Source organism: Protopterus annectens, chromosome 17.part0, assembly GCF_019279795.1.
Source record: "Protopterus annectens isolate FY-2018-M chromosome 17.part0, PAN1.0, whole genome shotgun sequence".
NCBI lineage: Eukaryota > Metazoa > Chordata > Ceratodontiformes > Protopteridae > Protopterus > Protopterus annectens.
In genome coordinates, this window is record NC_056751.1 from 383,974,518 (window position 1) to 384,001,248 (window position 26,731).

Genomic DNA, 26,731 nt, shown 5'->3' on the forward strand with positions numbered 1-26,731 from the left:
GGGATGGCTTGCACCTGTCACCCCTGGGCTTTCAGATATTGGCAAAGGCGCTTGCTACCCCCATAGTGCCTTTTTTAGGCAAGGCTCAAAAGACAAACCCACCTCCATAGGTATCACAAGGGATAAGAATCTAAGAGTAATGCTACTCAACGCCAGAAGTCTAAACCTCAAGATGCCCGCACTCAAAACTCTCCTTAGCATGGAGAACATTGATATCTGTGCAGTAACAGAAATCTGGTTCAAGGCTCCCGAGAGCACCCCAGCACTACCAGGTTATACCTCATACCATGCTTTTCAGCCCCAAAACTTGGACCGAACCACAAAAGGAGGGGGAGTATCAATATTCGTCAAAGATACCCACACCTCCAGGTTGGTGGCACAGCACGAAGCATCAGAGACTATCCATGTGCAACTAACAGTGGGTAAAACTGCCTTCCAATTTATAGCCTGCTACAGACCACCCTCCCAAACCCAGGAACCCCACTCGGCCTTCCTGAGAACACTGGAAAATATGAAGGTCTCTCCAAACACCATTATATTGGGCGACTTCAACTACCCAAACATAGACTGGGAGCATTACTCTAGCTCCAACACCCTAGCCCAAAGGTTCCTAGAATTTATAAACTTAAAAGCTATGGAACAACTTGTTACCACTCCCACAAGAGGGGAAAACATACTGGACCTGATCATCACCAACATGGGGACACTATGCTCCAGACCAGAAGTGTATCCCTCACTGGTAAGATCAGACCATAAACTAATCTCACTGGATATTCACATCCCGACCCCACCCCTTGCCCAGAAAACCACAGGGAAAATCTTCTCTAAAGCAAATTTCACACTCGTCAAAACCGAGGTGGAGTCCTTCAAAGCTCCTGGGCCTGTGGAAAATATGGCCCAGACCGCAAAATCCTTTATAAACGCATTCTATGAACACCTTCAGGAATGCATGGATCATGCAATCCCAAATAAAACCAAGACACAATCCTCCAAAGGCAGGCGTCCTGTCTGGTGGACCCCAGCCATAAACAAACTATACAATAGAAGGAGGAAGCTACTACATGATAGAGCAAAATCCCAAAAAGGGAAGGCATCTCTGATCAGTATTAGCAAAAAACTACGGGCACTCATAAAATCGTCTAAGGCCAGCTTCGAGAGAAAAATTGCACAGGACACTAAGGATAATCACAAGGCTTTCTTTAGTTATGTTAGGAACCTGGGTGGGAATTCCCAGATATGCTCAGAATTAGTCCAAAATGTCAAAAAATACACCAAACCCACAGACATTGCCAACATCCTAGCAGAGTGCTGCTCCCCTGACATCTCAGATGCTCAGGTAAGAGCCGCCCTCTCCAAAGCAAAAAACACAGCATCAATGGGACCAGAAGTTGTCCCGGGCTGCGCCCTACATGAACTCCAAGAAGAGCTAAACCCAAACATAAAACTACTGTTCAATCTAAGCCTTACTACAGTATATGTACCCAAAGAGAGGCGTACAGCAACAGTGGTCCCTCTCCACAAAGGTGTTGCCTCAATGGATCCTGGAAACTATCGCCCCATAAGCCTGACTAGCTTGGTCTGCAAAGCTATGGAAAGGATCATCATGGACCTCATAAATAAAGATATTGGGGACCTACAGGCACTGGATCCTACCCAGTTCAGCTTTGTTAAGGGCAGATCCTGCCTCTTAAACCTGGTCGATTTCTTTGAAACAGTCACCAAGGCCATTGACGAGGGGAGGTGGTCCACACAGCCTACCTGGACCTCGCAAAACCTTTGATACAATACCCCACTCGGGCATTATAGATAAGCTCACCAGCTTAAATATAAACCCCTATGTCACTAGATGGGTTGCAAACTGGCTCAAGGACAGAACCCACATGGTTAGAATTGCTGGAGCCATGTCAGACTCCAAACCAGTTACAAGTGGCATCCCACAAGGCTCAGTCCTGGGATCTGTCTTGTTCGGTATATATTTCTCGGAGGTACTTGCCAACACGGAAGGACTGTGGCTGACCAAGTTCGCAGATGACTGCAAACTGGGCGCCATAATCGACTCTCCAGCCGACACAAGCATCCTCCAAAAGGGCCTCATAGAAACAGACAACTGGTGCCAGAGCCATGGCCTCAAGCTAAATGCCAAAATGTGTATAGTCATCCCCTTTGACAAAAACAAAGTGCCCACAAATTACCACATAGGTGGTAATCCATTAAGTACAGAAGAAGTAATTAGGGACCTGGGGACCCAAGTTGATAGCAATCTCATTTGACAACCACGTGGCCAAAGTGGTTAGAAAATCATTTTATATAGCCCACCTAATCATGAAGGGATTCACATCTAGATCAGGGGAGGTCATCGTGCCTCTTTACTCATCCCTCATCAGGCCCATAATTGAGTACAATGCCCCTTTTGGGATGTACCTTACAAGACACCTGCAGCAACTGGAAAGACCCCAAAAGTACCTCATCAAGTGGATCAAAGGGCTCAAACAGATGCCATATGCTGCACGGTTAAAGAAACTCCAGCTCTACTCAGTAGCATACCGCCTGCTCAGAGGCGATCTGTGCCTGACGTATAAAGCCATGTCCAACCCGGAATTAATGGACATGCTGCATCTCAGAAAATTCAAATCCCATCGAGCTACGCGCTCGAGAGACTTGAACCTCAGCACTGAAATAAATAGGACATGCTGGAGGGACATATTCATAACCCAGAGGCTCCCTTCATTCTGGAATAAAATCCCAGTCCAGGTTAGGCAGAGTCCCTCATTGACTGTCTTCAAGAGGAATCTTGATGAGTGGATGGGAGATCGTAGGTTTACCCCGGGTGTCACTTCTGTGTCACTGTTAGACAGAGGCACAGTATACTAACCTAGAAAAAGGGCATAGCAAAATTAATTTAAAATGGGTGGCGAAAGCCAAACACACTCTGGCTAGGCTTATAAATGCCCTAGGGCAGATAGCCTAGTATGAACCTATGAACCTATGAACATTGGTGTGTTGCAATGACAGAAGTTTGAGTGCCCTGATATTGTGGATCACAATGACACACGTTTGTGTGCCCTGTTATAGTTGTAATTTCCTGACTTGGGCAGCTTTGTCATGATTGGTTCATATGGTTTGTTTCATTGCATACTGGAAAAGTGTTCAAAAGTATAAATGTAAAAGCTGCTCTAACAAGTGATGCCATTTTGTATAACAGATATAACTTAATTCTTTCTTGAACCTACATGTGGTACCTTCTGTTAGTACGTTGCAAAGCATAGAATGATTTCCTCACTAGTGCAGACATGTGATGGTCAAAGGCTAGATTAATGTCTGTGTGTGCCCCCATGTCCCTGACTACTGAGTCAACTCTTAGGGATGTGGTGTCAATATGACAGTTACAAGGGCTGGATGACCTCCTGGGGGGTACTGTTAGGTATTTCTTGTCATTTACTGTTAGTCCATGGTTCAGCTGTCAGTTGTTTGTCTGTGATAGCCCTTTATGGAGAGCATTTCTGGCAGTGGTTCATTTCAGGTTGTGGATATATGTATCTCAGATTTGGCTTTGGTAGATTTTATTTGTCTTCAGATCTGTTTGTGCAGTTTGAGATGGCTTTTTTCTTGCTGGGTTCTCCACCACCTAGTTTTTGCCACGATTTTCATCCTTCTGTTATACAACCTATTGATGTTGTGATTCCACCAGGGTGGATTGCTTTTTTGAGGTAGTTCTGTGCTTGATGCTGTTGGGTTAGATAGTGAGTGTTTCCAATAATACATGGGTTTTCTGGGTCATAGAGGGGGACCTATAGCTTGCAAGTCAGTGCTATGGGATTTGGCTTATGATACTTTGAAGATGGAGGAGCTGAAGTTCATTGTCCTGTTTGAACAGCCTTGAGGTACATAACCACCGTTAGTCCCTGTCTGCATAGTAGCTGGTCAAACTTTTAACCGAAGGGTGCAGTATACAAAGGAAACATGATGTGACTATTACTTCCATTATTTCTTGCCAGTACTTGGTTCTGCTGGCCGTTTCGGTTGGATTTCAATCTGCACTGCATTGTGTTACTACTTTCTGGTTTTTGACATTGCATATCTTCCGCTGCCTACGTAGGCCACTAAGTCTAGCAAAATACATTAGAATCAATTTCTTATGGAAGTCTCCTGACTTACTTGCCGAGTATTTCAAGGATGGGGCTACCATATGTTTCGGGCTTTTTCCTTGGCTTTGTCAGTCACTTGTGGAATTTAGCTGGGAGGAAGTGCTCACTATCTAAATGTTGTACTATTACTGACTTGTTAATATTATTATTTTTCTGACTATTGTTACACGTAACTCATTTCTTGTTAAATCACTGCTCTTCATATTGATCACTGAACACTGATATTGATAGGCATTAATGCAGACATCAGAGTTTCTGATTGTTTTAGGAAATGTATGTAAGTGCACAGGTACACAATTTGTTTCTGCTCCTCCCAATAATACAGATTTTCTGGTAAATCTCTGAAGATAATAGTAAGTCAATAATGCCAGACATTAGAGCTGATTAATTCTTGCTCGGGAATTGCATGTTGCGGCACACCTGATGGGATTGGGATGTGCCTTTTTATTTTTGCCACCCATCGTAATATTATTAAGCCTTTTCATGAATCACTATAGATTATTGTCAGCCAATACTGCCAGACATTCCAGTTTGATATCTTTTATTCATCAGGAATGCACACTTGTTAGTGCTCATATAACCTGATCACTCCTGTCCTTTGGAATAAGTATTTTCTGGTAAATCACTGAGGATTATAATCTGTTAATACTTCAGGAGTGAAATGTTTGTTAGTTATTGATATGCATATGTAAAAAAAATGCAAGTATGCAGGATTCTTCAATCAAAATAGCAGCACAACCTGCACAAATACAGCACAGGCAGTGGAGGTATTCTACTAATGCTTTGCTTGCACAAATAAACTGCTTTTACTTCATAGCACAGTGCATCATTTGTGTTTTCAATATTATATATGTACAACTCTAATGGGTAACGTCCTGTACAACCCTTTTGTTTAACATTCCACTAACTTTGGGGCAATATACATGTTTCAGTTAGCATTCTGCTTTGTGCAGAAATTTTTTTGTCAGACCCCCTGTAAAGTGGGCTTGTCTAGAAGACTGTGACAGTTAACAAACACAGACAAAATTGTTGTGAGTACCTGGCCAACTGGCATTAGGAGTCTTGTTCCTAATTACCTGACTATGCTTCCAATAACCAGGAATTAAAAGAGGTGTGAGAGAAAGACACAGGGCATGAAGGAGTGGGATAAGGTGATAGATCATCACTTCAACTATCCTGAGGGAAATTGTTTGCCTTCCTTACAGCAATGTATAGTCCCTGGCAGGAAGTTGTGGTGGGATTTAGGTTCATGCTTGCTTGTTGGTAGCAGCAAGTCCCCAAGACTGAACATACAGATTATTATACAGGCGTAGATCTCTTAGTTGCTACACACATCAGCTGTCAGGGCATAGAAGAGACTTGTCAGGTAATCTCCTTCAAGACATAAATTGTTGATTATAAACCCACTAGAATTTGCAGTCCTTATGCAGACTGTGACTTAGGATTGTAAGAGTTATGGACATGGAAGTGGTAAGGAGCCATGGGTCTGTCAAAGCTGAGAAAAATGTATTGCACTTCACAATACTTTTATACTTTTCAAGGGTGATAATGTACCTTTTGTCGGTTTCCTAATGCCCAATAATGCCAAGCATTTCATTTTTTTTCCAAACATCTTTATTGAATTTACACATATAACAAAGGCAATCTTACATTTATATAAATGAAAAACATACAAAATCATATCACTTTAGTTGCAAACAGTATACATCAAAAACAGCATTGAAGCAACTGTAACCAGCAAATAGTAATTTTTTTAGATCAGTCAGGAAAATATACTGAGATTAGCTAAGTAAATATTTCCTTGGAATGGAACTGTGGTGTTTATTGTAAATAGATATTTAGTATGCTCATGTTATTTTATTATTTATTATTAAGTATATTTAAACTTCTCATTGTGGCTGGTCCTGTAGAGAATATTTTAACCTTTGAGAGTACTTATATTTATTTGGTGATACTGTGGCCACTCCTGGAAGCCTTGCTGCATTGGTCAAACATTATCATTTGTATTTGCATTAATTTCATTCAGTATAATTGGGTACCCTTGTAAGAGCCTTAGAGTATTTGGCTTTGGAGTGTTTTGGAGGCAGTGTCTACCTTATAGTCTGGGCAGAGGGGCATGGCTAGTAAATCTGTGCCAGCCTTTCCAGGTGTGTGTGTGTGTGTGTGTGTGTGTGTGTGTGTGTGTGTGTGTGTGTGTGTGTGTGTGTGTGAAAATCAAATCTCAAAGAATGTGAGTGTTAGCCACTTGGAGCAAGGATACAGATCACTGGTTTCACAGAGAGAGTAGTGGTGGATGTGGCTTGGGACACTCAGCTGTGGACTCGACTCTATAGCTGTGCCAGTGGGGAGTCTTATTGTGGCCTGGAGAGAGAGAGGGAAACCCAAATCCTGGACTGAATGTGTTCTCTGTGTGCTTTTAAGGGAATTTATGCTTGGTGCAGAGAGCTGCATCTGGAAATACTGTGTGTACCTATCTTTTTCCAAGTGAACCTCCCTCACCATTGTCAGTAGTGAGGATTCAGGCTCTTTGATTACTGGCCCAGAGTGGGGAGACTTCACACCTTAGATTACTGTTGCAGTATTGCAGTACTGAAGGGTTGTCTCTCCATGGTAGCCTGATAGCCAGCCTGTGTACCAAAGTCTAAAACCTTCCATACATTTGTGTGTCCAGTGTATGACCTAAGCCCATGGCTGTAGAGATACATACACAGATGTAGGACTGTAAGATTCTCAGAATATATTGCCACCAGTCTGAAAGATAGAGATCACTCCTGTCAGTCTGTTCTCTGTGTTGTTTTTGACTGCTACCATTGCCTACACTTTTCTTTTCCTTGTATTTGTTCTTTGTAAGTTTTGTTAATGTCAGTTAATATGGGAAGTGTGACTGTGGTAGGAAGATACCGTACAAAGACCTCCACTCACAGTACTTATTTTTTCTAGGTCCTGACCATGATTACAGAAACTGTCAGGTTTGCCAGCTGTTTCTTCTTAAAACCCTCCATATTCATCTTTCTTTATTAAACACATACTTATGTCTGAAGCTCCTTGCTTAGACCAAAATGTCAAAACTGTCAGGCTCGGATGTCCTGCTCATACCAGTAAAGAAGTTCTAGAGGATTAGGCCTGAACCATCTGCTGCCAGTCTGATTCAGACACACGCAGTAAGATGCTGCATGAATCCATGGTGCATCTTCTCCTTCTCAGACACCCTTTACCACAACTCCATCAGAGACAGTTAAGGTGTCTGACTGTCACGCATCCAGTGAGCCCGCCCATACTAATACCACTGAGAATGGGGAACCAAGGGTGATCATTTCTGAGGAACTGGAAGGCATTTCTCAAATTTTCATGAGGAAAGAGGTGTCTTGTCAGGTTTCTGACCCACCTCGGTATGTGATGGCACATGTCACTCATAAGAGAAGGAAATGGAAAAAAAATGTTTCTCCTGCTCGGACATCTAAGGAAAAGGAATGAGTGGGGTTCTCACAGGGCCTTAATAAAGCCACCCTGTCTGTGAATCCCCTTCATTCCTTTCTACTCCTTCACTTCCCCTCCCCCTCAGAAGAGACAGCATGAATCTTCATCAGGGAGGAGGCAGAATCTGACTCAGATGGACATTCCTTATCATGCTAATTGCAAATCTATTTCCTGGTCAACTTGTTTTGATGCTGAGGACACCCTGTCCCTTGACTCCTGCATTTGAGGAAATCTCCTTGGGGAAACTGTAACCCAAACAAATGTCTGAAGTACAAAAAAAAAGATACTGCAGTTTACTGGAGGTAGCAGCTTCTATGCCCTGTCCTATCCCTACAGTTTCGGAGGCCTTCTTGGATGCTCTTGCATCCACTTCTACTTCTCATGATTCTCAGCCTCCAGTACCCAAACGTCTGATGGTTTTATAACATACCCGAGGACTTTCAATTTCTTTACGAAAGTTCTATATCAGATTTGTTGTTTTTTCTATTTCCACTGACAAACCTACTAAACTTCTGACAGCAGCTTATATTTTGCCATCTGACAGAGATAGGGCCATGAACAGGTGCGGTAAAAAAGTTTACACCTCTGCCAATCTTGCCTTCAAAGTTTTAATTACCAGACTCAAATGACAAAATACATTTTTACCATTTTAGGTTCTTAAACAAAACCACAGCTAATCTCACAGCTTCTGACACTAAACTACAAGTGATTTCTGTGCTTGAGCAAGACACACAAGCTGCAAAGTGTTCCATTAAATGCAGCTGTGGTGCTTCAGAGCCTTCTGCCAGGGTGACTGCTACTGGATCAGTTATTAGATTTGCTTGGCATTGTCTACAGTCTTTCCTTGAGGACATTTAGGCCAAGCTTTTGAATTCACCCTGAACAGGGATTTTTTTTAATTTGGGCCGTCTTCTGCAGAATTTTTCAAGACTCTAAAAGAGAAGGGTAAAATGATCCAGGACTTTAAATGGGATTTTCTCTCATCATTTCCTAGGCATCAAAGAAATTACCTGGCTAAGCCCCCTTCCTATGTCCACAGGGATCAGAAACTCCCTCAGAAGAGCAGGAAGCATTCCAGGAAAAGATTTAATGACAAATCTACCACAGACATCAAGTCTGGAAAAGCCTCCATTTCCAAACAGGTCAGCCTGACTATCTACTCTTACCTGCCTTTCTCTCTCCCTCCCAGGTCTAGGGATTCCCTATCAAAAAGGCTAACTTTGTCCTTTTCATCATGAAAATTCATTGCTACAGATGAGTGGGTATTATTCATCATTCAACAAGGATACAAGATGTCTTGGGAGGAAGCTCCATCACAGAAGGGTATACACCCCTCCTCCTTCCAATCAAATTCAGCTCCTTCCTCCTTTTTTACAGGGTCTCTTCAACCAGGTCACTACAGAATCCATGTCACACCAGCATTTAGGACAAGAGGGCACTTGGAAACCATTGCTGGACTTGTCTCACTTCAACGCCTTTCTGGAGATATCATCTTTAAGATGCTATGACTGCAAACTCTCCTTCCGTTCATCCTTCCTGAAGCCTTTCTAGTTTCCCTGGACATGTCAGATGCATACCTACACATCCCCATTCAACCTTCCTTGCAGAAAATTCCTCAGGTTCTCTGCTTTCATCACACTTTCAGTTTTCTGCTTTACCCTTCAGTTTATCTACCTCTCCCAGTGCCTTCACAAAGTGCCTCACCCCAGCCATTGCCTTTTGCAAAACCCATGGAATACAAATCTTTCCCATACCTAGATGACCTTCTAATCCAGGCTTCCTCTCAGGACAACCTATTTCTGCATCTCAGTTTCACAATTTCCCTACTGGAGAGACTGGTATTCACTCTCAATCTCCAAAAATCTTGTCTCACTCCCTCTTTTCTTGGGTTGAAGACTGGAAACCCATATGATGATAGTCTTTCTTACCCAAAAGAAAGTTGCATTTGGGGGGAAAAAACTTCCATTTTAAAAATTGTTTGTTTAGTAACACTTTCCTGTTCATAAAAGTTATTTTAAAACTAGGAATTTGTGTTTTAGTGGACTATCATGAGACTGCATTGAACTTTCAAATGGAAGCACTCTTTTTCTTGTCAAAATTCTCTAAAGTATTTGAACACCATTTCTTTCTGTGGAGAAATTGTGTTTATTTTACTTTGGGTGGCTCACTAAGTGTTTTAAATTGCTTTTTACTGTGCTTTTCTTTGAAAAAAGTGACTTTAAAAGACTTTAAGTATTATCGTCTTTTGCTGCTTGTTTTCACTAGGAAAGAGGCACCATTTTTGGCTTGACCATGGGGAAAACTGTCAGTCACACAGATGGTTCTTCTAACCACAAAAAGAAAAAGTTAAACAAACAGCCTTTGCCACCACAGCAGACTAGCATTTTCCCTCAGCCCCAGATGGATGACTGCTGTGGCTTTTAGTTGTACTTCAGACCACTCATCTTTTACCCCGGACTCTGTGTGTAGCACATACAGCCACTATGGAATTAGCCATGTCCACTGCAGCTGTTGGGTTCCCCATAGTGGACAATGCCGAGCCTCTTTTCTTGGTCCTGGGAGAGGGAACAGGGAAGGCTTCTGTTTTGCCAGAATATTGTGCCCATCTCTAGGGAAGCTGCTGCTGCTGCCATTAATAACACTGTTGCCCTTATTTTCCTGTCAAAAAGAAACAGAAAACTAAAAGTATCTACTCCTCAAATTTCTTTGAACAAGTGTAATTTACTGGGTCTGGATCAGGGATTAACTCAGGCTATTGATCTTTCTTATAAAGTAGTTTCTGGTAAAAGAAAGGGTACTTCTTTTCTTGAAGGGATTCAGGATTCTCTTTGGCAACAAATAATTTCAGACAGATGGGTTCTGAAGATCATTCGTTAAGGTTACAGGTGGCAGTGGGAAGCAGTTCCTTCTTTCCATCAGGTAATTCCTCATCCACCTTGTCAGACTCTTTTATTTACACTTGTCCTTCATCACATGTTGTCCCGGGGAGTGATACAACAAGTTCCTCCTCCTGAGGTGGGAAAAATTTTATTCAAGGATGTTTTTAGTGCCAAAGAAAGAAAATGCTTCGAGACAAGTTTTGCATCTTTCTTTCCTAAACCTCTTTGTGGAAGTGCCCAGATTCAAAATGCTTTCACTTAACCTGTTAACTCGATTTCTTGATTTAAGTTTCCCGGTAGCACTAGATTTAAAAGATGTTCATAATCACATCCATATTTATCCAGACTTAAGGCATTTCCTACGGTATTGTGTGTCTGGATCACAGTGTCAGTTCTCTACCTTATCCTTTGGAATATTCACTGCATTAAGAGCATTCACATATTGGCTGGTGCCATTTATAGCTCACTACAAGCTACAGGGTAGCCATATTTTTCCATATTTAGACAAGTTACTTATCTTTGCAGAGTCTTTTTCAAAGTGTCAGGAACCTCTCACTTAGGTGAGGAATTTCAAATAGAAGCTGGGATTCCAAGAGAAAATTCAAAAGCCTTTTTTTACTCCTTCTCACAGGATTATGTTTACGGGTTGTCAACTAGACACCATGGTGCAAAAAAAGCTTTACTTTCACAGAAAAAAATAGATTATATCTAGATCTGTTTCTTAGCTTTTCCACTCAAACTTCGGTCACTGCAAGGGAATACCTCAGGATTTGGGGTGTAATGGCACCTGTGATTGTCATGATACCCCTGGCAACATGCCATGTGAGAAAGAAACAGTAGTATCCAAAGTCTCATTGGTCCCAGTACCAACATCCTTTATTGGTTCAAATCCCAGTACTAGGTTTGTCAGAAGGGAAATCATTTGTTTGAGACAGCGAATATCTTTTAATCTAGGTCTGCACTTCTCCCTCCTGTTCCAGGGCAGTCACTCACCACAAATGTCTCAGACTTTGCTTGGGGAGCAGTTTCAGGACAGATAAAGTACAAGGTGTGCGGGACACCAAGGATAGATACAAGAATAAAATAGATGTCTGCCCTGATCAAGGCACTTAACTCTGATTCATTTTTGCTTTCCAGGATTACTTCAAATAGTTACAGACAATAAATATCACAGTCATGCAAGGGGGGACCAGTTCATACCCCTCCCCCCACACTTTGCAGGGTATCCATTTTACCTTTGGATATAGCAATATATCACAGTCTCACTCTACAGGCATCTTGCATTCTGTCAGAGCAAAACTGTGTGGCAGACAAACTGAGTAGGACAAGGGCAGATCCTCATGAATGGAAACTGGATCAGAGAGTCTTCAAAGATTTGATCCAGCTGTGGGGAGATCCTCAGGTAAACCTGTCTACCTCCTAACCGAACAATCAGCTGACAAGATACTACTCCAGGACTACATGGAAGAACATCTGGAAGACAGATGCTTTTTCTTTTTCTTGGACAGGAATGTTCCTGTATCCTTTTCCAGCCATCAGCTGATATCCAGGGTACTTCTGAAGCTTCAGAAGGAATCCCCCAACATTACTGTGGTGACTCCTTTCTGGTCCAGGCAACAGTGGTAACCCCTTCTTTTGGGAATGGCCAGTGGCAATTACCACAAGCTTTCTCACACAAGATCAGGGGTGTTTGATACACTACGACCCCAATCAACTTCTGGATGATGGGGTCTTAATTACCTTTAGGCACCTGTTTACTTAGGATGTGCAGCAGGTACTGATGGAGGCAAGAAAGGCTGCTACTAGAAAATCATATATTAGCAAATGGAACAGGATTTCTAGTTGATGATGGCAACATGCCCAGCACTCATTGACGGCTAGATGTTCTCTGGTTTTACAATATTTGTGTGAATTATTATCCTTTGTATTTCCTTACTCTTCCATCACGGTTCATTTATTAGTCATTTCAAAATGTCTGCCCTTAGATCCTCTTTTTTCAATGCATTATTATGTCAAAGTGTTTTGGATGACCTTATAGGAGGGAAAGTTCCCATTTAGATGGATTTCAACAGATTTTTATAAACAGTTCAGACTTTGTTCCCTCCTTGTAGTTTTTTAAGCTTGTATCCCGAAAAGTTGCTTCCACCCATGACTGAATGTGAGCAAATAATATAATGTTGCCAAAACCCAACAAAGATACCCCTGATCTCAATAACTTACAGACTCCCTTTGCTTTTACAAGTAGAGTTCAAGATATATGCTAAAATATTGGCAAATAGATCTGATAAATTATTTCAAGGTTAGTGGGCCCCAACCATTTGGGATCATTAAAGATAAACAAGAAGGACTGGATCTGGTTAGGTTTTGACTGGATATCTACAAGATTTATTTACACTGCTTCAACTGTACTAGCAGTAGCAATGCTATTAGGCTTTAATAACATGTTTGACTCTATCCATCTGGAATTTTATTTGGGAAAGCATGAACAGTATGGTGTTCGCAAACAAATTTATATATATATATATATATATATATATATATATATATATATATATGTGTGTGTGTGTGTGTGTGTGTGTGTGTGTGTGTGTGTGTGTGTGTGTGTGTGTGTGTGTGTGTGTGTGTGTGTGTGTGTGAGTAAAATTCCTTATACAAAACTCTGATACACAGATTTACTCCAATCTGATACTTAACTGGTCTGTAGAAGCCACATGTGGCACTAGACAAGAGTTACCTCTCTCACCATTGTTATTTATACTTGTTGCATCATCGGTAGGTATTATCTTACATGATACACCACTGTTGCTGGTAGGTACAACTGTACCAGCATACAGTCCAGGGCTATCTAAAGGTGCAGGATGGGTAGGAAGTGTAGAAGCAGCTGTGGCAGGCTGGGCCCCATATGTGCTGGGTGCTTGTTGGGGTGATGGCACTACTGTTGTCGCTTGTGGGGGAGCCAGTAGACCATGCTGCTAGGCTGGGTGCACTTTGCTGTGCTGCTGCATATAACAGTAAAAGAAATGGAGAGCAAGAAAATAATAAACAAAATAATTTAAAGGAGAGGATAGTGACAAATGGGTGAGGGAGAGAGAAGTAGAAATACAATGAAACATTGACGTTCTTCCTATGTTGTGAATGATTACAGTTAAACAATATAGTTGTTGGACCAAGCAAAAATTAATTTAACAAGCATGTTAACGTATGTAACAGAGAGGGAGAACTCATTCAACAGCCACCATCACATGCAGTCTGACATATAGAGGACTAACACTGGTGAGACATTTAAACAGGCAAACAGGTGCCTATTTGTCACTCATGCTGTATTTTAATGTCTGAGACTAGTGTGCCATGTGCAAAGAATAGATGCTGCTCAGAAGGATACATTGCTCAGTCACAGGAAACATTCAAAGGAAACAAAGTCTGTTTTATATTTAAACATGTCATATCAATAAATGATGGGTTTAGTCACATTTCCCATGTAATGCTGCAGGTGCACTAGTTAAACAAAAAAATAAACATTAAATATTTTTCATGCTAACACAACTGTAGGGAGAGGGAAAATGAACCCATATTCATCCTCACAATGTGAGATCAAAGCCTTAACATCTTAATCCATTTCTCTTCCTAGGAAAGGGGATACATCAGAAACATAATACTGAACAGGTGTACTGCTTCCTTTGAGACATGATAGTAATGACAGAAGTGGCACTAATGTATGAACGTTATTCTGAATTAATTTTTACTACTGTTAACATTAAACTCAAGTCTCTAATGTGCTCTGATCTATGCAGCTGCCTATCTGCCTTGATATCTTCATGTAATACTGATATAAAGAGAGCACTGTGTAATGTTGTGGATGGCATGAATTGCCAGTTTAAATGTGAACCTAACATACATTTACAGTAAAAGGAAAACCACAAGTAATGGTGAAGCACTGTGTTACAGAAAAATACTTTAATCCACTGGTTTAGCGCTTTCAGCCCAAAAATTAGGCCTTCATCAGAAGGCTCTGATGCAGGCCTAATTTTTGGGATGAAAGCGCTAAACCAGTGGATTAAAGTATTTTTCTGTGACACAGTGCTTCACCATTACTTGTGGTTTTCCTTTTAATTTTACAAAAGTTACACAAGGTGTGAGACACGTCTGCAGTTTTTTCTTGCATACATTTACAGTACTTAGGGGTGCCTGCTGTTTGAGTTCATCCTCCCATCTGAGTAGGAGGTCAGAATTGCAGCTCCTCATATCACTGTAATGGTGATGGTACTGTTCTCATGTGTGTGAGATGCTAGTTGTATGGGCGACTATCTGCGTAGATCATTCCTGGCTTCAGTCTTATGTTGAGGAGCTGTGTAGCCCTCTTGCATTATCCCTCAGCACTAATCCTTATGGAGGAGGTAAAAAATATTTTTGTGTCCTCTGTACACCACCTATGCACTTAAAAAGGAGCACTATCATCTCCTACTCCAGCCATGATGTCTCACCTTGAAAATGTCAGTGAAAATTTGCAGAGAATCAGTGACCAAATCAGGTGTTGCATGTTCCATCCTCTGTGCATCAGTAGGCATCTCAGTAGTGCAACAGATGGCAATCTCAGAAAATAAAGAAACTCTATTATTATTATTGTTATGGTTCACAATGCCATTTTAAGGTGTGAAACATGGCAGTCCTCAATGCCAGTGCGTGAAATTCAGATATCATGGTCTACAGTGACTCCATGTCCAGATGGTTACGTATGGAATGAACACCCCCCCCCCCCCAAATCATAGGCTGACTGTGTGTGCACAGAGCTGCTTGCAGGGTCCCAGGCATGTGCACAGCTTCAAGTAGAATTCTACACAGTGTTTATCAGATGAGGTAATTGTGCAAATTGAGCAATTCAGAAGCAGTAATGATCTGATCTCTACTAAGCATACTCACCATGCCAAAACAGATGAATCTGTACAATACAAGCACAAAGAGAAGCATTCAGTCTCATTGCACTATGAAAGAAAACTCGGCTCCCAGAGTTTGATTCCAGAGAAGGGTATTTTTTCAAAGCAAATTTCTTCATCTTAAAATACCTGTTTGTATAAGCTAAGTGCTACTTGTTACAAAAATATATTCATTTGTGTTGGTGATACTTGTACCTGATGTTGAACCTGCTGCCTATAAGGGATGCTAGCTTGTCAGTACATTTGCATGTGTTGTCCAAAGTATACTGAGGGGATGATTGGAAAGGTACAGCAATTGGTAGTCCTTGCACATATGTCATTAGCTACAATATGTGTATTGGTACTGGTGTAATGATCATATGTCATTGGTCAGTTGCACCTCTGTGATGGTTTTGTGGGGGATAGGTGGTCATTAAATCTTGAAGTCAGATATTTACGTAAAGGGTGTGGATGAAGATATCTAACTGTGAGGCCCACAGATGGCCTTCTGTGTGGCATAGGAGGAAAGTAGTGGTGATAAGATTTGTAGGATCCATGCAGTGACAAGGCTGTTAATTCCAGTCATTTCCATACCAGCAGGGCAATGCCTAAAAAACAAGGCACACAGAAAAAATACTGCATCTGCTGGGCAGTCAACATCTGGCTGCAAACCAAAATTCTCATATGCTGAAAATGAGATGCTACTCCAAGCCCTCCCTCTTCATGGCTAATGGCTCTTTGACACCCATGGAGCTGACCAGCTCTACCATGACCATGACTGTGTCTTGGCTGAGATTGTCACCCATGTTAATGCACTGGGTAGACAGGACTGCAGACATGAAAAGGTCCACCTCACTACCACAGATATGATTCATGGCGGAATCCCTGGCCTCTCTTAATGTTGTTCCACCTCCACAGATTACCACAGTGTACTGCTGGATGCCGGGATGGAACTGGACAGGCCTCATAGAGTATCCACTGTAGATGCCCAAGGTTTGTAATTCTATTTCAGTTTGTCAAACCTACAAAGAACTCTTTAACTTATGGTCACTGTAAAACTCAAGTAAATTTATCTGACTTATGGTATATAATATATATACTATATACACATATATATATATATATATATATATATATATATATATATATATATACTAATATATATGATATATACTTATGGTATATAGGTACATTAGAGAATCAGCGGCCACAACCGTCTGTGTAAGTATGAGCATGGGTATTAGTTTTTATTACATTTATAGCTGTAGAAATCTCAGCTGCATGTGTATTTGATTAAAAGTTCAAATTATAGTGCATGGTAAGACCCAAATCCTTTCATTTAAAATATCTTTTTTTTTTGCAAAATTTGACAATCTTACAGATTTTATTACCTAATTCATAAAACATGTTACTTAAGCTCACTTATGACCTATTATTACTGTATTTTTTACATATTTTTATTGCATATTTTAGTCTGGGGTATATTTTATTTTTTTTTTGTATTTGAAATTTTCAATAAAATGTTTTTCAAAAAAGTAGCAATTTTAACTGTTTGTTACCCATAACCAGATCCACAGTTGTTGATATTGCTTCCTTGCCTGTTTGCAACAAGCCCTTAAGTAGTTAGTAAGGTTATCTGTCTTCATTGGTATACAGTGTATCATTTTTGTAGTCTCTGGCTTATTTTGACAACCAATACTAGTTATTTTGAGGAGAGAAGAAATTAAATCAGGCTGGTCCCAGTGATCCCTGTCATGCAGTCTTAGACATTTTGGCTTTTTAAGTAGTAACTTGGCAACTCTGCTGTCTGCTTCCTCTCAGATAACCGGTTTGATAATCAGTTTTAGAGACATTTGACAAAGTATAGATTTTCTTTCTGAATAGTTCTAGAAAGATGGCAAGTCAGTGTCTTGACCAAGAGACTCTTAAATGTCTACCATACTTGTTGGGGCTGTTTGTTTATGTAGAAAACCATGTTGACTTAATCTCAGAACTTCATTCATCTGTGAGATTAAGTCAGCATGATGGCACACATTTCAGTCCATTTGCTAGTTAAGGATGTAAGGCTTATAGACCGGGTCTATATTAGGTCGCCAAAATAGTATTCTAATGAACACCTATTCAGCGACCCACAATCAGTAAAAATTGCTTCAGCGATTCGCTGACTTCACTAAGGGTAACAAAATAGCTGCCTGAAGGACAACGGACAACTACAAGATTTTGCCATTTTCTCCACTGTAGTACGATCTCTGAGTTGGTATATATAGTTGGGGGGGTGGGCAAAGCCTCCCACTTGGGTGGGTTCGAGTTGCTCTTTAATTGCCCTTAGTGAATTCAGTGAATTGTTGATGCAATTTTCACTGATTACGGGTCGCTGAATAGGTGTTCGCTGTAATACCATTTCGATGAACTAATATAGCCTCTTATAGAACAGTACTTTGCTGCAAAATCAGATGAATCATTTCTGAAAAATGATGTAACAAAAGCCAACTTCAAGTTCTCTCTAAAACTATATCTATATAAGGTAATTAGTATGTATCATACTCTCAGTATACTTCATAGCTCTCAAAGAATCAGAGATAAAGTAGAAATAATCAGTGACTATCAAGTGCCACTTTTCAAATATTAGTACTACTAACCTGAGGCATTGACAAAATAAAAACAAATTGAGTAAGTGTATTATTTTCTAAAGAAAATAAGTCTGTAACTCTGTTACCATTATTTATTAAGTGTAATTCACCACCTTTTCTCCAAAAGTCAACCGTTTCAGGAGGGATTAAGGAGGGACAGAGCTAAAATTTGAGTCATCACCAGTGGTGTTCCTCAAAATCAGGAACAGTTGAGAGGTACAACTTCCTAAAGTAATTCACTAAACAGTGTGTAGAGAGAGAGAAAAAAAGTGCTTCTTTCAATGTATAAATTAATATCTGAAGTGAGAAGGCCATTTTCCTTAACATCCAGAGCACATGCCTTGCAAGTACTCAAGTACAGTTACATATCCAGTTTTCTAAAAGAAATGTTGTTTTAGCGTGGGATTATAGTTTTATAGGACCTCCATTTAACAGAATTATTTCCATTACCACTCAGAGTGATGAATCATAGAGCTTGTTTACAAAACCATTTGTTATCAACTCTAGAAGCTCTGCTGATTTAGCAGAATGGGAAGGTTTTCCTTCCGGTCATGTAATACCTGCAGTTTTATGATACAGGTCACGCAGTGCATCATTTCAGGTCAATCATTGTTGTAAGATGTATATAGGTAAAACTAAGAGAGAAAATGTGAATCAAGTTTCTAGGACATCTTAGTTGTCACCAACAGTAATTTTGCTAGTTCTATAACCAGGCATTTCTTAAATCCACGGCATATAGAGAGAGATTTCCTGTATTTTGCTTTACAGAAAATAAGGGACAACCGTATTGTTAAGGTACTTAGCTCACAGACACCAGGCACAAGTTGCAGGGTTTGATTCACACCTTTGGGGAAATTGGCTAGGTTTAAAATGTCCCACAAGGTAGCTAGTCTAGTACTTTCCTATGAACCTGTTTGTGGTGCTGGGCCATACTTACACATGATATTATGCTTTGATGTATTTACAGGTGATTCCTTATCCAGCACCAGCACCGTGGAACTGCCCCTATCTGAAGTTGGAGAATCTGTAGCCTTTGATGATGGTGGGGATGAGGAGGCATAGTTGGGGGTGCAAAGTGTGTATTTGACACAGGGAGTGTGACCATTGCATCCCAACACAGACCATGGACACAGTCTCTATGCCTGTGAATATTCAGGCTACCTAGACATCAGAGAGAGGACAGGTTGATGGGCACACTATAGATCAAGGATGTTTCTTTGGCCCACAGTAAACAGATGTATGAATCTGCACCTAGCAGTTGCACAATAGTATGTTATAATGTTGCACACACAGTCACTATTTTGGCACACATAACTTACTGTAGAGCACCATGAAATATATCCAAATAGCAAATACATGCCTTCAGCATTCCAAACATGAGCTCATAAATGTTTCTGGTTTGTAATACTGCATGGTTGTTTTTTGATTTAGTGGGTTTCTTATGGGTGTCATGAGCTAGGGTTCCAGTGCATATCCAGCATCGGCAACAAGATGTCCCTGTGGGAAGTCACCCCTCACAAAACATTAGTACAAGTCACATTGCAGGTAATACCCAGTGCATTTATTTATTTGTTTATTTATTTACTTGTGCTTAATGTGGTAGAGCACTGATCAAATCTGACCATTTGGTGAATCAGCCCAGGTTACATACATACTGACAACAGGCATAAGTAAATAATACAATATACTGACATGACATAATATAAGTATAAAAATATGCACACATTTACAAGAAGGTTTAAAAATAAACAGCATCAGTAGTACTCAAAATAGGTGTTATAAGTAAGGTAAATGTGGTCCAGCAAAAAGAGCGGGCATAGTGTAAACAAGTGTGTAGAGAACATTTAGCAGTGCTGAGAATAGAAATTGTAGAATACTAAGAGCTACACTAGAAGAGCTAATAACAGGAGAAATGGATACTAAATATATAGTAGGAAGTGGACAGAGCAAATGGGAAAGCTGTGGGTATGAGATTATTTATTGGAGAGGTTAGGTAATTACGGAGCCAAGGTTTTTCTGGGATGAATGTAATTGTGCAACCATGAGAATTAGGTGACATGGCCTGTGTTCTGACATGTGCACTTACATTGGTCAGATAGACAGTGTTTTTGAACTGAAATCTGAACTATTTGTAGTCTCATATTTGAGTAAGATCAAGTGGTAGTAACTGCCACAGTTTAGGGGAAGAATAGAGAAGCTGTGGTGTGTGGAATGAAGTTTAGTGGATGTGGTTATCAAAGTCGAGCTGTAACTGGTTTGCTTCTTAGGTTGCATTGGATGTACTTAGTCTCATAGTAAAGGTGGATGGTGTACCTTGTTGTAGGAGTCTGAAGAGAAGGCAGCCAAGAAGGAGGTTGGCTGTGCCTTGAATGGGTAGCCAGTTTGCCTTTCCCAAAGTGTTGCAATGATGTTTGTGTTGGAGGGAGCTGGTGATGAAATGGCAGATTTTATTAAAAAGAGACTGCAAGTGGCAAGTAGGGATTGGCCATATTCTGGTTGTGCAAGTAGGACACCTTTGCCTAAGGCTGCTCTATGAGGTTGTGAGAGGAAATGAGATATCTTTTGGGCTTGAATAGAAGGAAGTTGACTTTCCAAATGTGGTATTGGAAGTTGAGGAATTAGTTAAACCAAATGCCAAGGTATCTAAATGATGTGGTAGATTCAGTTATGGTGTTGATATGGAGAGGGCTAGTAGCTGTAGTGAGTCGTTTTTTTTTTAAGATTCAGGCTGTATATTTTTGAACAAAGCCAACAGATTAGTTGTAAAAAGTCAGCTTGAAATTGATTCTGGATGATGATGCAAGATGGGTTAACCATATCATCAGAGTAAAGGAGGGGTTGTGGATATGGTAGGACAGGAGACAGAGAGGATGTATGTTGAAGATACATGCACATTCTGCCTGGAAGCACAAATAAACTATGTGTGCTGTTACTATCCTGTTAGAAAACAATAATTCCATGCCAGAAGACGAGGGTACTTACAGAATGAAAACAAATGTTTTACAAACTAGTCAGGCCGATATACATAATTTTTCTATTTGTATACTCAGAGATGACCTTAAGTTAACAGGGACATTTTATTATTCTGTCTTTTTTTTAGTCAAAAACGCAGCCTATTCCACTATGCATCCAGTCTGCCTATATAAATGGTAAGCCAATGCTACAGTCAAGTGACAAATAGTGTGATAAAAAAAAATCTGGAAAGACCGAAGCATAAAATATGATGGCAAATGATGACTGCTTGGTTTAACCCACTTTACTTATTCCTTTACTTATCTGTTTGTATAAACTGCAGAGTCTAGATGACTAACATCCTAACGACCCCCATGAACTGTCTTATTTCTATGCCAGTATTTCCATGAATTCTCTCAATAACTTTGACCCCCATTATTTCCTTACTTGGGGTGCACGATGTATCCCATCATTTTCTGTGAAAAGATGCTTCCTTACACAAGTCAAGAACAAATCAGAATTTGTATTGAGCATTGTAATACACAGGATATTTTACTATGTGGTAAGTTACCCAGTGAGAAAATGTCTTCGTTTACTCAAAAGATAAAAATTATGTCAGTAAGACATGACCTTTTGTATTAGTCTCACCTGATGTACGTAATATGTTCAACTGTGATAATTAGCTGTTTGTATGACAACTTATAACTGACATTCTGACATGCAGTTTAAGAATTTGCAAACTTGCGTGCATACATCTGACTCAGCCTAATTTGTCTGCATCTTTCTAGCTTAGGATAAGGGTAACAACTGATGTTTAACTGACAGGTGGTGGGAATCATATAGTAGGTACTGTTTAAAACCTATCTTGTTCCTCCATCTGGCAATCGCACGTCACTCCATTGGCATGAGGTGCAAAGATGCATCATTCAGGAATGCAGAGCAGACCTGCATGGTGTTTAAATTAGCAACCACCCTCTGCATGCCTAATGAATGTCTACCTTTATCAACCTGTTTTAACAGTTGCTTTTATTTTAGTTGGTAATGGAAGTATGTACTAATGCTAATAATGCCTTTTCTGCATTTTTTTTTAGAAATGTCAAAAGCCAGCAATGTGTTTAACCTTGGTGAAATTACTCGCTTGCTGAAAGTTCCATGTGTTATGAAGATTTTCATCATAAAGACAGTTGCAGGACTTCCCACTGGTAATTTTGGATCTCTTTGCTTGTCACATATCTACTGTTAGTGCATATTTTAAATACCTTTAATACTTTCTCTTTACTAATGAAAGTTCTTTAGCGAAATGAGAGGAATTCTTACATAGACACACTAAAAATGTATGTGTGTAAGTTAATAGTGCATGTTTCGAGAAGACAAGCAATTACAAACATATATATATGTGTGTGTGTGTGTGTGTGTGTGTGTGTGTGTGTGTGTGTGTGTGTGTGTGTGTGTGTATGTCTGTATATGTGTATGTATAATGTGTTTATAAAACATTTTAAGTCACAGTAGCAAATGTTAAAGAACCAAATGTGAAAAATTGGCTTTCAGAAATGCTTCTGACAAAGAAGAATAGCACAGTGCAGGTTTAGAGAAGTATATAGCACACTAGCAATCCTTTCATCTCCCTATAAGGATTAGCACCAGCAGTCACAAACACTGTTCTCACTGACCTTATTGAGTTTTTCCACCATGTTCCTACAGAGAAGCTCTAGCAAATGTCTTTCAAGGTATCTCAATATCATATAGAAGTAAAAATTAATTCCAGCCTGTCTCTGTACCCTTGTTTCAGTTGGAGTTTGTCAAAGCTCAGTCTTTTTCCCCTTGTTCTTGTCCATTTTCAGTAACTCTCTCATCCGTGACTACCTTCTCCTTGGTGCTCTCTTACATATTGTTAATCTTGTCCTAATTGGGGCTTCCCAAATGTCCACTTAACATCAGCTCTCTGTTGTAAGAAATTGAAACCATGGGTAATTTGATTCCAGACAACTCATTTGTTTACATTAATTAATCTCTCTCATTTGTGATATTCTACCAATATGTTTGTGTGTCATGTACAAAAATTTCATTTAATGAGTATGTCCTGCATCTGAATAAGTGACTTGTAGAGTTTGCTGAATTCTTTCATTCCCTGTGTCATGTCTAAAAATGCTTCAAAGACTAGTTTACTTATCCAGTTAATAAACAGAAAAACAAGAGCAGTTCTGTAATGCACATTGGCCTGACTAGAGAACCCTTAGCAATCCTTGTCTTCCACCTTTCTCTAGCTCATGTAGTACAGACAGGCTTGTGATTCAAACCTTCTTTTTCTTTTTCCACATACCTAACTGTAGTCCACAGAAATAAAATGCTTGCAATTTAAACCTTGTTCATTTTCATTTGGGTGAAGTGAGATTAGTCCTGTAATGTGGAGTTCAAGTTATTATGACCTCACCTTCTAACACCAGAAGGCTTCAAACTCCAATGACTATCATTTGGCATTGTACTACTAATCATAAACCAGAAGCATCACACTGTTTCTGTTTGCCAGAGCAAATTGTCTACCCATTAAATAGCAGGTAGAGTTGTCTGTATATGCCCGAATTTTCAGACTTACAGTCACTGCCCCTCACTGACTTAGACTGCATTCTTCATGTCTTACTTCTCTAATTTATTCTCATTGCCCCATCCCAGGATGCTCTTAGCATCCTTCTTTACACATGCTACTGGTGGCAGAGCCTGAAATAAGCTTAGAGCCATCTTTGATTGTAACTCACTTAGTACTGATTTTAAGAATTCTCTCTTCAGTGAATGGCAATGCACCACTTTTATTAGTTCTGTACTTTTTTCTATAGGTCTGCTATCCCAGTGACTGCTACCACTTTACTTCTGTTTTACTTCCAAAGCACAATACAGAGGATTATGATTGGGTGTCTTGTCATAACTGGCTTATTATGTGTTTGAGACATGGATGCCAACAACTTCACAGAAGCGCTGTTGAGATCCCTTTATATGTTTACCTTTTCCCAATATTGGAGTGTAATGATGGCACTTCATGCTTTACATTATTCTTACTCATAACACATTTCTTCTTGCCTTGCTGTTATTTTGTCATGTTTACCCATAACTACCGATCTTTTCCAATTTCCTGTTTCCTTTGCTTTCTCATGATCAGTAATTCAACTGTAAGTCTTATTCATGTTGATAGACATGTTTCAATTTATACTCTTATTTGTGCCTGGTTGTCTTTGCTTATCTTTGTACCCCGTGATTGTTCAGGTGTCATGGATTTACTCAATCCCGCTACACCTGTGTAAGTTTTGTAAGTTTTATTCTGCTTCATGTTTCTCCTACAGTGTATCTTTATTTAAATGGTTTTCATTCTGTCAAACAACATTGGCTCTATAACGTTTTGCCTTGTTAATGCTTGGCTTCTTTGGGTTACCATGACTAAACTTTTTTTTTGTTGTGCACAGTAATGAGCTCATGTATTCATTTTGTGTTACTGTGTACTGTTACACAAACAAGAACTGTGCTCCCAAGCAACACCAATCGATCTACTGCAGTAATTGTTACTGTCCCCTTCTTGTTTTAATTTGTCACGGATACATTGTTGCTCTTTTCACGCCATAAGGAGCAGCTGTATTCACTTTCATGCAATCTGCATTCTTTTATGTATAGTAATCTCTTGAGTACTCTGTTCTTGAGTCATAAACCATTTAACAGTTAACTAATTTAGTACCTATACACATCTTGAAGAATTTCTTTAATGCCGCCTCAGATAGCCAACTGTCCAGTGGTACGTATACTTAAATGGCACCTGATGGTTATCTTGATTTGCAGGACAAAATGCAAGGCACTTTTCTTTAAGCTTATCATAGTCTGCTTTACTGGAACTATTCCAGCTGAGACAGCCTGAAATTTTTAATGTAAGGATCATCTGAGACTTCAGTGTCTGCACTCCCATGGCTTTTGCTAATATTTTCCACTCATGCATCTCTTCTTACTTTGAGTTCAGTATATTAGCTTACAAATTGTTTGAACAGGTCTTGTTTCATCAAATCCAGTTAAGCTGACCTTACTGAGAAAAGTTTGCTGACTTCTTTAACTGTCAAAAATAAACTTACAGTTTAGTAGATGTTGGCAACAGTTTCTATAAAATAGAATCTGTTTCATCACAACTATCATAGAATATGGTTCAATTAATTTGGCCGACTATCAGCTTTTATTAAAAGGTGTACATAATGAAAAAAAAATAAATAAACATAACGGTGCGTGCGTATATATATATATATATATATATATATATATATATATATATACCCATCATTTATCAAAGTTCCTGGCTGGAAGTTTGAAAGGAAGGAGAGAGTCGATTTCATATTTACTTTATGCCATCTTTTAAAACCCCATTGATTCCTCAGTTTATTATAACACTATGAAACATTTGTTTCTGCATAGAGCTATGCCCTCTAGCTCCCCTGATTTAGAACCTGCAATTTGTACCCCTACTAACTAAATATACCAAGTCTGTTGATATGGCAGTACCTCAGAGCAAAGGGAATACTTTGCTTTACTGAAAAAAATTGGTATCCCCTTTACTTGAGGTAGTGTGACCTCAAAGTTAACAAATTCAGTAAGGATAAGTTTGGGGGAACAAACATGTCAGGGCTTGGGGGCAGATTTCCCTTCCAAACAAAACTTTCTGCAGATTCGTCACCTGTCGTACTTACGTTTTGTGTGGCATGCTTCATTATTTCTCTTTATAAGGTTCTACCCAGTGTCTTACATTTATATTTTTATGTATTCAAGTATATGTAGTTTGACAGTTTCATAGTCATCTTTGTGAGTGATGAAACAACACACTTTTAAACAAAAGGTCCCGCATGTTCACAGGTTCACAGGCTGGTACTAGGCTAACTGCCTTTGTAGGCCATTCTAAGCCTAGCCACTTACCCCATGTGAGAATCAAACCCTGCACCTTCTGTTTGTAAGGCAAAGACCTTAACCATTATATAATCCTTTTTCCTTCCTCTCTCCCTCAGAAAGATGTGAGGTAAGTAAACTTATGGAAATTTCCCATCATATAGTCTGTGGCAGCCCCACTAGGATAGCTTGATATTAGTGTACCATGAAAGCCATCTGTACAAACTACTCCTGCTTTGCCTGGTCACTCTGAGATCCCCACATTCTTCTTCACCTGTTTTTCTTTCACTCTATATTCTTCTTTGCCTGTGAGTTATACCACGTTCCTCCTGCCCATTAGGTTTGCTCTTTTCTTCTAACCTCAGATAGACAGCCTCCGCCTTCTCAACATTTTTTGATGCAACATTTATCAAAAAAAAAACTTTCTCAATTAGACACCTTGTTTCATATTCCTCAGTCTTAAACTAGTATACATCTATGACATAGGGCAGTCTGGAACACCTTATCCTTTCTGGCTGAATCTTAGAATCCCTCCACTTCCAAATAAACCGAAGATAATTTATGCCCCAACATCTGTATACTCCCTGAGGTATCTCATCTCCAAACTCCACATTCCTAGTGGTATACCTAGTTGTTCCATTTGTAAACAGATATGTTCCCTGATTCATCGTGCGAGTTGTATTCTTTTCATTTATTTGTTCTTTGGTTACTTATATGACAAGCAATTTCTTCCCTGCAGCAGGAGATTGCACATAAAATCAACTTTATAATAATATTAATAATTTTCCATGTTTTAATAACCTGGTATAAAAGTATAATATTTTACACTGAAATGC

General features: G+C 39.7%; 1 protein-coding gene across 1 annotated transcript in view; it reads left to right on the top strand.

Moving 5' to 3' along the window:
* LOC122791678 (solute carrier family 22 member 18-like) overlaps nt 1-26,731 on the top strand; it is a 519,530-nt gene that overhangs the window by 39,637 nt on the left and 453,162 nt on the right. The window contains exon 2 of the mRNA XM_044059526.1: nt 22,085-22,195. Coding sequence (XP_043915461.1) covers nt 22,087-22,195 — 109 coding nt within the window. The 5' untranslated portion in view covers nt 22,085-22,086. The remainder of the gene's footprint in view (nt 1-22,084; nt 22,196-26,731) is intronic.